This window comes from Linepithema humile, chromosome 1 (assembly GCF_040581485.1).
Source record: "Linepithema humile isolate Giens D197 chromosome 1, Lhum_UNIL_v1.0, whole genome shotgun sequence".
Taxonomy (NCBI): Eukaryota; Metazoa; Arthropoda; class Insecta; order Hymenoptera; family Formicidae; genus Linepithema; species Linepithema humile.
The window spans coordinates 45,492,289-45,509,134 of record NC_090128.1 but is presented as its reverse complement, the minus strand read 5'-3'; the positions used below and the strand labels follow the sequence as shown (position 1 = coordinate 45,509,134).

At 36.6% G+C, this 16,846-nt stretch overlaps 1 protein-coding gene across 8 annotated transcripts in view; it reads left to right on the top strand.

Moving 5' to 3' along the window:
* Positions 1 to 16,846, top strand: part of lilli (lilliputian) — a 199,455-nt gene that overhangs the window by 47,979 nt on the left and 134,630 nt on the right. Inside the window, exon 1 of one of the 8 annotated variants that reach the window (XM_067352906.1) lies at positions 7,023 to 7,235. The exons of 6 other annotated variants lie outside the window; for them this stretch is intronic. In XM_067352906.1, the coding sequence (XP_067209007.1) occupies positions 7,150 to 7,235 (86 nt within the window). In that variant the 5' untranslated portion in view covers positions 7,023 to 7,149. Of the gene's footprint in view, positions 1 to 7,022; positions 7,236 to 12,603; positions 12,956 to 16,846 lie in introns of those variants that run through there. One more of the 8 variants, XM_067352914.1, reaches the window with a different exon arrangement.

Below are 16,846 nucleotides of genomic sequence, written 5' to 3'. Positions count from 1 at the left end.
ACGTCAGAATTTTCGAGTTTATTAGGTTCTTTTATTAGAAACCGTTGAGATTTTGTAAGTCAAACCGAATACAATGAACACATGCTCGGGTCGCTGATCTCTCGGCTTATGCCGAAACCTCTTTGAATCTTGAAAGAAAGGTTTAAAATTCATTATTCGTACAGGATCTTTGCGTCCACCTTACTCTTTTATTCAAAACCACTGCTGAAAACCTAGTATTTTAGACCTAGTAGTCAGGTCATTTTCGTTTTTTTTTTTGCACCTTTTCTGCCCTTAATAGCTTTCACATGCTTTTCCGGGAATTTGCGCATACGGCTCGCCTCGCAAGATAAACGTCATTGTTTTCAGCGGTTCAGCGCGAGAGAGAAAGAGATGGACTTATAATTCCGGCATACCTGCGGGATACTTGAGCTATGCTTCCAATACCTGATAGTCCGGCGGTGAGGGGGGGGGGGGGGCGCAAGCCGTATAAAGTGTGTGAGAAAACGAGCACCGTTCTACGCTTGATTTTATTGCTTATTCACCCCGTACGCTTCGTACTCACACGCTCAACGAATGTATTTAGGGTCGATCTCGCTACGGCGCTATCGTGAAAGAGGTATCGCGAGAAAGTGTCCATAAAATTCAACTACGTTATCGCAAATTCTTCTCTCTCTCTCTCTCTCTCTCTCTCTCTCTCTCTCTCTCGCTCTCGCTCTCTCTACCTAATTCAATCGTCGAACTATGATATTGTAAATTGAATGATAGACTTATCGATTAGCCGGTTTCTTCTTTACGGTATTTCCACGATGGCATTTCAGTTCGGTTTTACAATCGCAAATTTAAAATTGCATAATATTGTACTTCTGTGTGATTTATGTTACGTTTTTCCGCTACTGAATATTTTCTGATCAAAATTATATTTTTTTTTTCGGAATGTAAAGAAAAATAGGAAAGAGAAGGATAATTTGGACACATGAAACAGCTTTGCGTATCGCAGCGTTTGTTACCTCCGTATTAAGTTATTTACTTTGGACGAGGATTATCTTGAAATAAACAGTTTTTTAATGCACAGAGAAATATTTATGAGCGACGTCAAGTATTGCAAGGACAGAGTGTAAGCGAGTCGTATTGTTAAAAATTCAACAAAACTCGTCGCGGAGAGTCGGAATTGGTCAAAGCGATAAACGAACGCATTTAACAAATTGGGGAGAGAGAAAAAGAGAGAGAGAAAGAGAGAGAGAGAGAGAGAGAGAGAGAGAGAGAGAGAGAGAGAGAGAGAGAGAGAGAGAGAGAGAGAGAGAGAGAGAGAGAGAGAGAGAGAGAGAGAGAGAGAGAGAGAGAGAGAGAGAGAGAGAGAGAGAGAGAGAGAGAGAGAGAGAGAGAGAGAGAGAGAGAGAGAGAGAGAGAGAGAGAGAGAGAGAGAGAGAGAGAGAGAGAGAGAGAGAGAGAGAGAGAGAGAGAGAGAGAGAGAGAGAGAGAGAGAGAGAGAGAGAGAGAGAGAGAGAGAGAGAGAGAGAGAGAGAGAGAGAGAGAGAGAGAGAGAGAGAGAGAGAGAGAGAGAGAGAGAGAGAGAGAGAGAGAGAGAGAGAGAGAGAGAGAGAGAGAGAGAGAGAGAGAGAGAGAGAGAGAGAGAGAGAGAGAGAGAGAGAGAGAGAGAGAGAGAGAGAGAGAGAGAGAGAGAGAGAGAGAGAGAGAGAGAGAGAGAGAGAGAGAGAGAGAGAGAGAGAGAGAGAGAGAGAGAGAGAGAGAGAGAGAGAGAGAGAGAGAGAGAGAGAGAGAGAGAGAGAGAGAGAGAGAGAGAGAGAGAGAGAGAGAGAGAGAGAGAGAGAGAGAGAGAGAGAGAGAGAGAGAGAGAGAGAGAGAGAGAGAGAGAGAGAGAGAGAGAGAGAGAGAGAGAGAGAGAGAGAGAGAGAGAGAGAGAGAGAGAGAGAGAGAGAGAGAGAGAGAGAGAGAGAGAGAGAGAGAGAGAGAGAGAGAGAGAGAGAGAGAGAGAGAGAGAGAGAGAGAGAGAGAGAGAGAGAGAGAGAGAGAGAGAGAGAGAGAGAGATATGCAAAGTGAATTCATAGTATTCGCTTAGGATAGTATATTCATGTATGCACACGTGTAAGCATTCTCGCATTTCCGGCCGATTTGTAACGCAGAGTAACGTGCTCGGCCGCTTAGCGCGAGGCAGCATTACCTGTCTTTGTATTTGCAAACACGCTGTCGGGTCATAAACATCGGCCGTGCGAGTTACGTGTGCATGGCACTTGCACACGGTGCAACGTTCGCCGGCGAGAAACGTGATAATTACAGAACGGCCGACTTATGTGTACCACCGAGTTTGATAAGTAGACGACATATCGGATCGAAAATCGAAACAACTTGATCAAAAAAAAAAAAAAGAGGAGAAATATTAATTTTAGAAATATTATTTTGCGAATTTCTGCACTAAAAACTACAAAGATAATTCTCAATTATCTTTATTTCTCGAAGCATTGCATTCTTTAAAATCGTCATCAATAATTTTCGAAAATGTCAAAAGAGTTTTTTCTTTTTTTTTCCTATTTCGATGCGTATTTTGTATGTTTAATCGAATTCAAACGTTTTTTTTTTTTTTTTCAAAGTGATTTTAAATTACGGTCTGCGCTTATCAGTGGTTAATATTAATAAGCGGCTTCGAGCGATGTATTTAAACGCTGCTAGCCTTGGATAATTAATATGTTTGATCATAACATATCTATCAGATGTTAGACAATATCGATAATGGTCCTATTACAGAGCGAGATTATAGTCTCAATGGCAGTAATTATCCTAGGCTATTGGTCCGGTCGGTCGGCGACTTGCTTGCTTCCACGGCATCGATTTACGAGATAAAACGCGACGTTTCTCTCAAAGCGGACTATCTCGTTCTCGCTCCAAGACGAAGCAGCTCGCGCGGCCATTTCGCTCCCGTCAAATAGGTTACTTTATCGCTATTTTGAATATTTATATTAGCGCTAATGGACTTCCGATCGCGTGGAGGTCATTAGTTACCTATCAAAAATTTATTAGCGCAGGCGTGCAGCCGATTATCCGAATTGTGAGAACGTTTGTGGAGAAACGATTCAGTTCTCGTTCGAGACAAAGCTAATTAATTAAACAATTAAACGTCCCTTTAGATCAACGAGAATTGAACCGATTACAAACGACTGATTACATTTTGCATAAATAATGATTATTATTAATTGCACGTGTTCTCCCTTTATCGCCAGTCACAGATGCACCCTTGTCGACGTACAACAACGAGGCATCGAGAGCATTGATTCGTGATAAAAGCTGACTTACTCTGTCGGAATGTAGTTGTCTAGTCTCTTTAGTTGTATGCGTATTGCACACACACACATACACACACACACACTAACGCGCGCGCGCGCGCACGCACGCACATGCATACATACTTATACGCGGTTCTCCGTCTGACTCGAGTCCAGTCTCCTTCTATCTTGCTCGGGCTGTGACGCCCGCTCTTCTCTTTGCCCGATAACTCGACGATAAAGGCTGTGGCTGACAACCCATTTTGATAAAGGCCGTCCCGACTATCCGTTGGGCGTTGTTGTCGTCCTCCTCGTCTCGTCGTTTGCAATTTCAGGAACTCAAAGCCGCCGCCGCCGCGCCCCGCGATGCCTGAACCGTCGCCACTGAGCCAACAATCGAATTACATAGCGATACTGTCGAGGCAGGTTAATCGAAGAGTCGTCGTCATACCGCGATCTTTCGATTAACACGTTCGCGCGTATTGATCGCGAGGATGGAACGCGAATGATCTCCGGTTGTCACGGGAAATCGCTCTTTTCATTCAATCGATCACCGGTTGCTCTATTTGAAGGCTACGAAAAAAATTAAGACAATCTGCTATGAAAATCGAGGGGTCAATTCGGCTTTGAAAATTACTTCTAAATTCAGTTAAATAAGAAGAAATTCTCGCGTAACTTCTTCGTTACGGAAATTTTCGGCACGCTATATTTTATGCGCAACGACCCGATATGTTAATTGCTGAAGAGATATCTGGAAGATTTTTTTTCAATGCACGTAATATCCAACATCTGGCAATTCTTTTCGTTCGTGTACCACACACGAAGTAAAAATCCTACCGCGTCGGGCGTGAGAAATCGTTAAGAATCCGGGAAGAACGTTATCGTGCGATCTACAGGGTGATTCGCGGAAGAAGAATGTCGGCGGCGCGACGTGGCCGCCTTTTTGAGCGGTATTTCACCGCGGAAAAGAAATTCCAGCAAAGCTGTGAAATAGAGAGTGCAAAAGACGGTTTATAAGAGTGAGTGAGAGAGGAGAGAGAAAGAGAGCGAGAGGATACGCGCGCGCCCGTTCCGTCGCGAAGCCGTAATGGAACTGCCTGCGGTGGCGGTCGTTATTTTATTATCGATACTTTATCACCTAATATAGAAAGAGAGAGAGAGAGAGAGAGAGAGAGAGAGAGAAAAAATCGATATTTTCCTCCAAATTTATAAAATGAAAATGTCGATATGTTGCGCTGTCAAAAAATCGAGTTAACATCATTGAAAGTAATTTTATTAAAAAACCAGTTATCATCGGGAGTGTGAATTGTCTTACTTGATAAATGTAATATTCTGAATTTAAAATGAAAACTGATTAAAAAATATTAAATTACAAATTTCACCAAGAAGAGCATTATATACATATCTAATAGAATAAAATTTCTACCAATTTTGAGAGATCTTTTATTATATTAACAACGTTATTAAATATTACGTCAAAACGGTAGATTTAAAATGCATTATTGGTTCTAATTTAAAACACGACGCCGTTGGAATAATTTCTGGATTTATGGCGGGCGACACTCGCAACGACAAGAATCGCGGAGGAGAGATAAAGTGAAAGGTTGAAGGCGCGTAACTCCGGGCGAGTATTGATTCCGCAAGGTACATTACACTATGACAATTATGATATTTTATTTATCCCAAGCACTCGCTCTCTCAACGACTATAGTATTTGCGAGCTGTCGTGCGTGCAATTTTTTCTGCACGTTGCCGTCGGGGCTTCCCGTGTCTTTTTTTTTCCTGTCTCGTTCGATGCGCGGCGTCTCATGTTTTTTCCATCGCTATATAATTCGTCTCCTTTTCCCACAATCGAACCAATGTCGATTGCCAAGCGAAACTTCCGTGGAAAAAAGGGGACGAGTCTCTTACGCGGCACCGACATTGTCGTAATAGCGCAGCACGATTGTGCGATCGACCGCGGCAGGAGCGTCTCGATGCGCCGTTTCGCGATTGCGTGCCGAATTATTTGATACTGAAATTGATGGGTCATTGATGGGTCACGTGACATTTAATTCTCCCGAATATTTTTAACCATCTGCAAGATATCAGAAAGCATTAAAAGATATTCGTGCGTCGCGATACCTTCACGCCGACGGAAATTTATGCGTAACAGTTTACGAGTCAGAGGCAGAATCGGAAATCCGCTAGTCGGAAGCTTGCATTTCCGATCGGAACGGTAAATAGTTCCATAATAGGGCCCCCCCGCATGCTTCGCCGGCGAAGTGTAGGTTGCGAAGGTCAATACGGCGAAACTCTCGTAACCTTTAACTCATGCGGGGGTGAAGGAGAGAGCAACATGATTGCAGCGGCACGTGGATTATCGTGTTCGCTCTTAAATGGGCGTCCCCGAAACATCGCCGCCCCCTTGCCCCGCCATCACAGAATCGATATGCACTTCGTTTCGTTCTCGCTACCTCCTTCCTTTCCCCTTATTATGTGCTATTCCCAACTCGATCATAATTATCGCTTCCGCTCTCGCACGTGTTATTATTCATGTTTCAGTTCGTAGCGATTGCAAAGTTTATTTCTGCGAGAGAAGAAAATCCATTTTTTTTTTTAAAGAAAAAAGTGTAAATCAGTTAACAACTATGAATGATATGATCTGCTTGATGTACGTAAAGATCGAAATAAACTCGAGTGAAATTTATCAAGTCTCGTGATTCAGTAATTAGACAGTGTGTTAATAAATATATTAAAAAATACAAATATATGTTACTGCAATGACGGTCCGTATAATTGAATGTATTTTATAAGCATTTTTGTTTAGTTTTTTTATTTGTTTTTTTATATATTATGTTGTTTTATTTTTAGAATATTTAATTTTTTTAATAATTTTTTGCCAAAGTAAAGATAATTTTGGCTGTTTTTTTGATAAATTTTTTATGTGAAGAAAAGGTGTTATTAAAAGTAGAAGTTTTGTTAAAAATAGATTACTAAGTTTACAAAGATAAATTATTATTAAATTGAAATCGTGACAATATGTAAATTCATCTTATATATGTAATATTTTGTACAAAAATTCTGGAGTCAAACATTGTTTTACATTAACTACTGCAAACTACTTTTGAATCGTAAAAAGCATTTGAACTCGAAAATTTTCTTTCTTTTGATCGATTAGTTGATTTGAAGGCAAATAAACGAAGAAAAAATTGTAAATTAATTTCCATCTATGGTGCCATTGTGTTAAGTGATATCGATTTCCTCTTTCATTTTTAAAGAAAATTTATCAGCATTCAAACAAAAATATTCAAATGTCTTTTATGACGCTTTGTGATTAATATTATATTTTGCATCATTAATCAAAAGAAAGAAAATTTTCGAGTTAAGATGCTTTTTACGATTATTACTTATATATATATATATAAAAAGGTCTTTTTCTTCTAGTTTCTTTTTTTTCTTCAGGTAGTTTTTTTTCTATTGGTTCAGACAGGTTTTAGGACAAGTAGGACTGTAGTTGACCCTAGTTATTTTCTCAATGCTAGTAATGGTTGGAGTTTTTACCCGGTTTACTAATGTAGAGACCATCAACGTGGAAACGTGTGAAAAAGTCAGTATGGCGTACGGCCTGTATTAGTTAATTTTGTTAAAACATTTAACATTTTGCTACGCAGATTTCTATTTTCCGAAAATGTCTCATCGAGGATTTTATTCTTTTTGAGCACGATTCTTGATAGTACAATTAAATTAAATGTCTTTTTATTACATTTGAAGCAGGCAATATTCTTGTATTTTTTATACGTATTCTTTTTTTTGTTCAAACTGTGAAATATTGGTGTCTCGTGGTGTCTTAAAAAAATAAAATAGATCAACATTGTGTGTATTACAAGAAACTAGTAAAGATAGATATACATGTGCAAAATGAAAGAGGAGAGCCTGTATCGTATAGTGTTGTTAAATAATCATCATACAGCTGTGATGCGTAATGATTATGAGGAGTAAGTAGTTATTTCTTATATTTCATCAAACGAATTAGCATTTTACTATGCAGATTTCTATTTTCCGAAAACGTCTTGATTGAGAATTTTATTCTTCTTGAACATGGTTAAAGAGAAACAGTTAGTGACCTTGAAACAGCATGTGACATTACATTTCGTGGAATTTGTAAAAACGGAACGACCGATAATCCGAAAACCTTTGCAAATTTCGCTGATTTTTTTTTATTTTTTGAGATAACTGACAAAGATGCTGTCAGCCGTTATAAATCACGCTGTCTTAAAAATGTAAAAACAAACATTCTCAATTTCAAACGTAATAAGAGATTTCAAACGTGTTTTTTCTATTGCCGGATTATATGGATTCTTCAAAATAAAAAATTGTTAATTTTTTGATGTATTCTTTAAATTTGCTGTTTGAAAAGAGTAAGTTAAGGTTGGGAATCTTAAAAACTGGTTATAGTCAGTAGGGAGGAAGATACTAGGAAAGGAAGGCGGTTTCGACAATAGAACAGACAATAGAGCAGACAATAGAGGTATATCGTTTTAAGTTGAGTTTTGACTCTTTCAACGTTCTATTTTTATTTTTTTCTGGGATACTTAAGAAAAATCGTTTCAATCTTTTAGTCCGCGAATAGCGTTTCGAGGAGCAGCATATTCTGCATAGTACTTTTTCAGTGAAAATAAGCAATGTCAAGCGTGAATTAATTACATTATTATATTAATTGCGTTAATTAATTATAGTATTTAGATTGGACACATCTGTGAAGGTGGTTTCTTATTACATGCGACGCGATGCATAATGTTTTAATTGGATCAGCTGTTTAATACGAACTGCAATTGATATTTACGAATGCGTGATGGAAGCAAATATATTGCGTTCAAAAAAGATGAAAACCAAATAAGATATTTGTTTTCTAATTATTTCCGTTTAAAATTATTATTATTATTATTAACTATCTCATCGAAAATTGCTCTTTTTCTTTCATTTAAGAAAAGAATATATGCGTCAAAATTAGATTAACTCTAGATTATATTATCATATTTTTTGCACATTAGTGGTTACTATGAATTTACGAGACTAGAAAAATTTCATCTGTTTATATATCAATCAAAAATTAATAGTTTTTAGTCTTTTTTTAAATTATAAACATTTAAAACAAGATTTCTGTTAAAGTAAAAAGAATCTTTTTTCGCTCAATTTTTTGACATCGAATGGCAGGGTTAATCAATTAAACGGCGAATACATAAATGTAATTATTTATTACGCATATTGTATAATTATTGTATTTGTGATAACTTTGCAAAGAACTAATTAAATTTTGCACTGTCTGTGCTGGCGTGAATATCGCTTTTAAAATCATCGGTAGGCTGCAAAGTTATAAGTAGACGAGCCAGCGCTTTGATTTTCTAAAGAAGATCCTTCCCTTAATGCGACGGTATGCTACAAGCGAAGTAAGCCTCGAAATTTGCATTCCCCTTGAAATAAACTCGTTAGACCCGTGACTCGAATTTCTGCAAAGCATGTTTTCCAGACTCTATTTGCTCGTAACTGAAATCCGATTACTCGCGAGAGGCCACAAATGCCCGGAATTTAAGAATTTATATCCACCATCCGATTTGAGCAACATCGAATACAAATTAACGAAAGAAGTGTTTATCAATCCTGACAATTGCACAAATCGTATCTATTGTTATATTTATTCATATTTATTTATTATTCATTTATTATTGCATTGTTAGTGCTATGATCTTTTTTATTTTGATATATTAATGTGGACTAATTGACTGACTTTTATTATTACATATAAAACATACACATTTTAGCATTACATATAAAGAAAACACTTTCTCTTTTATATTTCCCTTTTTCTTATACTTTTTATATTTGTCACGGAACGGATGACAAATAACCGCAACTAAACTGTCAAGCTACTAAAAAAGCTTATTGTTCCTATTTTCGTGTGACATTCTTTTTATTGGGTTATAAATCTATTTTTATACAATACATATTTATATGTATGGTATCTTTCGTATTTCTTTTGGAAACTTTACGTGCTTCTTATTGTTACAGTTATTTTGAAGGTTTTCTCAAATAATTTCAGGCTCAATTAAAACTTAAGTTAATTTAAGTTCAACAAATAAAGGCTATTAAACTTATCAATTTTTTTTATAAGAAATTTTAACGTTCATTGTATAATAGATTAATGATTCATGTACACACGAGTGTGAATTTCACACGCCGACTCAAATGTGCCTTGACACTCGTACAAATTCATGTGTTAAAGCATTTCTGTGACCGAATGTACAAAGAAAGGGAAACATCCGTCTCTTTGTTTGATATTCGCTGATAATATTATTACATCCACTCTCTTTTCGCGTGCGAGTTCTCGCGTTTTTCCCCTATTTTCTTCCGTCGATGATCGGCGAATCGTGCAAACGATATCTCGTTTCATGTCCATAACTATTTCATATTATTATGCTCGCCTCGAGTGATATGGTCTCGTAATGGCATTTACTACATGGCCGAGAAGAAATAGAAAAGAAAATTGGTAGGGGAACAGACGAGGGAAATGTCCCGTTTCTACAGGACGCGCAACAGTTTGGCCTTGGAAGCTCATTCTAGTCCGCAAGTCCCCTCTGTTCGATCTTGAATAGAAATGCACAGGAAAAAAAAACTGTTCTTGCAATACATTCAGCATCGGCGACAATTTATTTACAGCTATGCCATTAATTATTATGATGTTGCGTGAGATGTTGAAGGAAGTCACGCGAACATTTCGACAATCGCAGGATTTAGGTTAATCGTTTCTTAATTAGATTCTGATAGTTCATCCTTGAACACTTTCGGTACTTTAAGCACATTTTTCCGCCCTGCTAATCCTTAAATTGGCTTGTTATCGAAAAGAGATTCTCCTTAATGTTTCTCATGTTAGGTCATATCTGTGAACTAGAGAGCATCTTAAATACTTTTAAAAAATTAATTAATTTTTTTTATTGTAATGCTCTCCGAAGCTTTAAAAATTTTAATATAATTTACATATGACGTATAAATTGCGTGCATAACATTTGAAACCCAATATGTAATATTATCTGATTGCATTGATAATATAATACAATTTTAATTATTTAAGATATTACTGATTTCGGGATTGCGCTTTCAAGCAATTCGCTAATTGCGATATGTTTGGGGGTCCTTCGAGCCGAATGGAATTCCCGATTTTTGCAAGTTTTGCGGGATATCTCGAGAGTTGCTTCCGTTTTTGCAGTTTCGCATTTCGGCACCTTGAGCAGAGTAAGTAATATTTTGTTATTTATATCAGTGCCGCGTCGTTGGTCAGTACATTCCTCTTTCCACTAGTGTCGTGATTTCGGTCAGGGCGGCAATCCTCTGTGAGAGTCACGTCTTGGGTGAGTGCGTTTTGCTACCTGCAAGTGTTTCGCCTTTGACAAAGGCACCCATTTTTTCGTTTATTGCGTCACCGATCAGTGCATTTTTTTTTCGCAAGGGTCGCGCCTTTTTAGTGAGTGCGCTTCGCTATCCGTTCGTATTACGCTTTCCGTTAAGGCGTTTCGTTTTTTGTGTGTGTTGCGCTTTTGGTGAATGCATTTAGCTTGACGTATTTATCGTATTTTCCAACTTGAGCCGTCTGATCTTCGCGCGTTGTGCCTATCGATTGAGGCGATAACAGTTTAGAAAAACAAACAGTTTTTTTTTTAAATTGTCTCTTGAATATCGTGACACTGATGTATTTAATATACGCAAAATGAACGTTTTATGTGACAGTATAAGTATATTGTAAGCTTTGCGTATCTTTAATGTTATAAAAATCACGTCAGAGAGATCGTTAGAATTAGATTCTTGAAAGAAATTAAGGATAGAAGAGCTGGCTGTGATTGTAGAATCAAATAATGCCCTTGAATATTATAATTAACTGTTCAAATCTTTTTCTTTATTTCTTTTCACTCAAAAGTCTGACGAGAGCTGATCTCGCGAATAGTTCGTATTTTCAAGGAATACGTAATATAATAGAAGATCACACTTAGCTCACAGTCGGGCAGTAACCGGCTCCTTTCCTTGCGATTATTTTTTTATGGTTTCTCTTTCCCAATTTTCCGTGTCTACGTCTCTTTAATCGTTTAGCTAATCCTTCTCACTTTTCCTGGAATTCTTTCTCTCCTCGTTTTCGCCCCTTTCTTTTCCTTTACAAATGTATTCCTTTCTCTCTCAAGGTTTCTTTCGCAAGGCACTGCCGCGGGAAACCGTTGTCCAGCTCTTTTGTTGTTTCTCTTTTCCCTCCAAAGGGCTCTCCTCTCACCATCCGACCAATCAGCTCTCGCCAGCAATTTTTACGAGGATTAGTGCTCTCTTATACAATAAGCATTACTCGCTATTATCAATATTGACCAAGACCTATTTATCTTGTGAGTTTATTATAATATTATCTCGTGAGTTTCTTACAATATTTAAATGTTAATTGTCTATTAAAATTGAGTTTCTTATGTGTGTAGTGTTTGACATTTTTGGTATAATGACATTAGTATCATATTGATTTATAAATGATTTGTTAACGGACATTGTATTATTGCAGAATTAAGGATGTCAATTAACTGTTACTAACAAAATAATAATAACTCAGTAAAAAAATTAAAAAATATTGAAAAATATTAAATACATACAAAAGTTTTGATAGGATTTTAGTAGAATTGTCAAAATTTTTACATACGTATAATATTTGACAGCAGTACTGCGGCACATTCTTGGCAAAGAAAGCAATTTATTATTGTAAAATTAATATATCTATATGTGTAATGCATCCTGCGAGAGATATTAGTTTGACCTCGAGTGGAGGTGCTTCGAAGATTTGAAGGTCATCATTATTTTTTTAAATGGAATTATCCTAATTTTTTTATATAAATCGATTCCTCGCAATATTTGGCGTAAAATGTTATTTTGTGTTATAAAAATGTTGAGGTAAAATAATTGAAAAATAAATATTTAACAAGATATTTCATAGTTTATGTAAAATTATGTCAAATTAAAGTATAAAATATCTTGTAAACTATTCAATTTTTGGCTTTCCTATCCTTACAACTTTTTGCGCCGAATATTGCGAGGAATCGATTTATATAAAAAAATCGGGATAGTTATATTTAAAAAATCAAAGTTGACCTTCTCCGAAGCGCCTCCACTCGAGGTCAAACTAATGCGTTTTTTAATAAATATTTTTATTTTTTAAATATTTTTAAAATTTTTTTATAATATATATAGTATATCTAATAATATATATAGCATATATAGTATAGTACATGTAAAATATGATAAAATATAGTATATAATATAATTAATTATATATACGACAGCTTTATGTACAAGAGTTTTATAGAAGATTGCGTTTTACCGCTCTAAAATACTGCTTTTTCTATCGCGCAAGCGCGTACCGACTCATATGGTCGTAAGAAGGGAGACCTTTCGAAGCCACACCTTATTTAAAATTCAGAAAAGATGATTTGAACGCTACTTTTAGGCCTTTTACTAGAAAAATCATCTGATCCTTTAGTCTCGTGCTGGTGGTTTCAGTCTGTGAATGGCTTTTGTAGAAGTCGCATGTTTCGTATTGTGTTTCAGTGCTAGTGCTTCAGTTCATGTCTTCTTTCATTAGTGTGATTCGTAAGTTACGCGAATACGCAATACGTCGTAGGAGGCTTGAAAAGAGCAATGCGTGAGTTAATTATATTATTATATTAATTATATTAATTAATTATAGTATTAGATCGGACACATCTGTGAAGGTAGCTTCTTATTACGTGCGACGTGATACATAATGTTTTCAATCAGCTGTTTAATACTGTGTTTAATATTTAAATTTAAATGTAATACTGTGTTTAAGGATGTTTTGTACGTACAATCGTAGTGTAAGGTCCGTTTATGTCAGGATAGAGATAGAACATTTTAACGTAACAGTAATTTATTAACAAAATATAATTAACGAATAATTGATTAAATAAAGAATGTGATAAAGCGATAAATGAATGTCTGAATAATGCACTTATCTTAACCGTGCTTTCCGGCGACACGTAACCAAACTTGAAAATTAGCCAAAGTCCCTCTTGGCAAATAATTTTAACTCGCAAAAGTCCCTCTTTGCTTGTTAATTAAAATTCTGCAAAAGTCCCTCTTTGCAATCGGAAAATGATGTCTCTTTAACGAAGTCCCTCTCGTCGTTGGAAACATTCACTTTTATAAATTGACCGACTTTATCTCTCTACTGATCAGAGCCAAAAAGCCTTGTTGCCTGTTCGGGCCCTCTTATATATTCTTTTTCGAAAGAACGTTCTCGTTCTTTCTCGAACATTCTGAAAATCCGTTCCCTCCCGGCGACGCCGGAGCGCTTTGCGCATATACGACATAGGCTAGCGCCTTCATACACAAAATAGAAACTAATTGATCCGCCGTTATCTACTTTATCATAAGAGATTCTTACAGTAGCAAAAAGTTGCTAAAATTTGATTTTGACGAATATATGCTCTTCTCATATAGTTTGAGTAATAAAGATTGCACAGAACTTGTCGTTTATTTGCACAGAATCTTGTCGTTTATTCATAAGTAGAGTGCAGAAATGTACTTTCGAATTTCTGTTGTTTTTTTCTGAGAATTTTCGAATTTTCTGAATTATGCTTGACGTGCGGATAAAGGTTCATTGTGTTCGTTTACAATGCCAAAAGTAGGTTCTTATCGATGAAAAGGAAAAATAGTGACCAAAAAAGTGTATGAAAAGAAACTTTTTCCACCAAAAACATTTTCTTTTATTCATTTTAGCCACTTAAATCAACACGGTTACACGTTTTAAAGTAACAGGTAAATTCGTTGCAAATTAAAATCCTTATAACTTTTGATTGCTTCAGTGAATCGATGCGGATTTTGTCATAAGTCTCCGAACATGTGTAAGAACAATCTGTAAAATTTTTGTTAAATCTCTAATATTTTAAAAATAGATACTAAACATTTTTAGTCATCAAGAGATGGAAAACGATTCCGTCGGCCTCTAAATAGGTATGAGATGGAGAGCAAGACTTTGCGAGCAATAAACGCGTTTTTCTCAAATCGACGTTTTTCAAAACGGTGGCAACGATATCTTGAGTCGTTTTTTGTCGTGAAACAATGAACAATGATAACACAAGTATTTGCCGCATTCTTTTCCTAGCATCTTTTATTGTTCTCAAAATTCACGAGGTTCTAAAGACTCACACTTAGGTTCTCAAGGTTGAACTTAACCACAATTTACTCTTTTTAAAGAGCAGGTTTGAAAAATAGATTTAAAAGTTGATCATTTTTTCTGAACAAGAATGAAATATGGTTATCAAAAAAGAAAAAGATACAAAATTTTTGTTACCTTTAATGAAGATATTTTATCCTTTATGTTAGCAGTTTTATTAACAATTGAACGGTTAACGTTAACCGACGTTGAAAAAAGCTCTTAGTCAACGCAATCAGATAATATATCGGATTTTAATTTTTATGCACGTGATTTGTGTGTCATATTTCAAATTATACAAATTATTGTATAACGAACTTTTCTACTCTTTTTTTTCCATCTGTCCTAAAAAATCAAGATTTAATCTCGATATTGTAAATTTATATCCCATTTTACACTCCGCTGCAATCATGATAACATAATTTATCATAACGACAGTAATAAAATTTGATTCTACACTTTTCAATTTCCTCGAAATATATATAATTCCAATAATTTACCGCCGAAGGATTTTCTTGCGACGTAGGATATTATTTAATAATTAAAGATACCGAACACACACACACATCGGGGATATGTATTATCGCGATACGTGATAGTGCAGCTGGTGTTACGTTAGGTAGCTTGCGTAGCTTCCGTCGCTCGATGCAAAACGGCAATGGCGACGGTGCCGCAATCGACGGCACGATAAAAACCGCAACTGAGGAGGCACGATGATTTTAATTAACCGCCTTGAAGACGATCGCTCGCTCCGCGTTCGCGAGGGAGCACGTGGTGCATCGTGTATCATGCGGGGCGGAGCAGCGCGTAGCACGTGTGAGTGTAATGAGTGCACTTAACCGTAAAACAGGCCCCGAGCTCTCGTTTCTCCGCGAGCTCGTGCTGGGGCAGCGAGCGAGCGTTGAGCCTGGCCGTCGGTCGGCGGCCAATACCGAGACCGATAAAGTAACCAGCGTTATTATAAATATATATATTGTCGTTAAGGTAACGTACGTTGCGCCGATAATGCGATAACCTATAAGTAGCCCGTGTTGTTGTTGGTGGGGTGGTCGGGGGTGGAAAAGCTGGTATGTATGTGTGTTCGCGGGGCGGTGAATCTTTTTCCGCGCCGGTGTGAAAAAGAAGTTGCGTGTTACGTGTGAGAACACGTGGTAATTCTCGAAGCTACGGGCAGAGCGAGACGCAGTGTACATACATATATGCATGTATGTACACATATGTGTCGCACGGTCGCGCGTGCTTCTCTTTACGATGTGCTGTGTGGTGGTGCGCATTATAACGATAATGCCTCGAGTACACAATTTGCTTTCTTTATACTTACTATAATCTCTTATCACGCATCGACACAGCCAGAATGCCGAGAAAATATGTGTGGTTAAGCTGTACGAATAATCGATGAATTTGTTTTCAAACCGTTTCAAATGTGTTTTTTGGTCTTCCCGACGGAGATTGTGTATTTATGAGCTCATTTTGAATTTCTTTTATCTTTGTGACATTTAAAAATTTTAATTTTTAATTTTAATCTGTTTAAAGTGTGAAAGATTATGCATATTTCAAGTTGATATTTATATAGAGAAAAAAATATTTTTTGAATTATATAAATTAATATATTTTCACTTTATTACATTTTGCTTTAATTTTGAAGACAAGTCAGAACAATGATTGCACATAATGATTGGCAATTAACTGCAGAAATGAGCAGATATAATTATTCTTGCGTCTCATCAAGTTTTGTAGATTGAAATTAACTCTTTCCGCGAAACGAGCTAAACCAGGCGTCGGCGTGAAAAGGCTCGGTCTGTCCCTCGAGCATAAACGAGATAGGGCTGCGCCTCGTGTATATTCAGCGACGGTGCGGTGTTGTAACCCTCGTCGTAATTTGTAAAATAAGAGGCCACGTGGTATCACGCCTTCCAACTCGCTCGAGCTCGCCGCGTCGCCGCGAACAAATTTGCCGGCTATATATTTGCAAATTATTATCGACTTCTCGCGCAACGAGGAAACAACATGCTGCTAAAAGTGCATATAAATGCACCGACACATTTTCTTCCCGCGGTGCAAAGTAGTATTTCAATAAAGGATATTAAATTTGTCACTTGAATTTCTCTCATCGTGTAATAAATATCGTGACGTAACGCAACATGCAACTTTTCACTAAAAATTTTCAAAGGACTGACATTTATTTAAGGAATACATTAAATGCATTATTTTTATTCAAAGATATATTTTGTGAAAGTATTGCTATTTTCTACGATATTAGATATTCCTGTTTTGTATGTTATCTAATAATATCAGCTATTTCCCAATTTTCTGTGAATTTTTACGATAAAAAACATTTATAAGTTTGATCAAATGTGA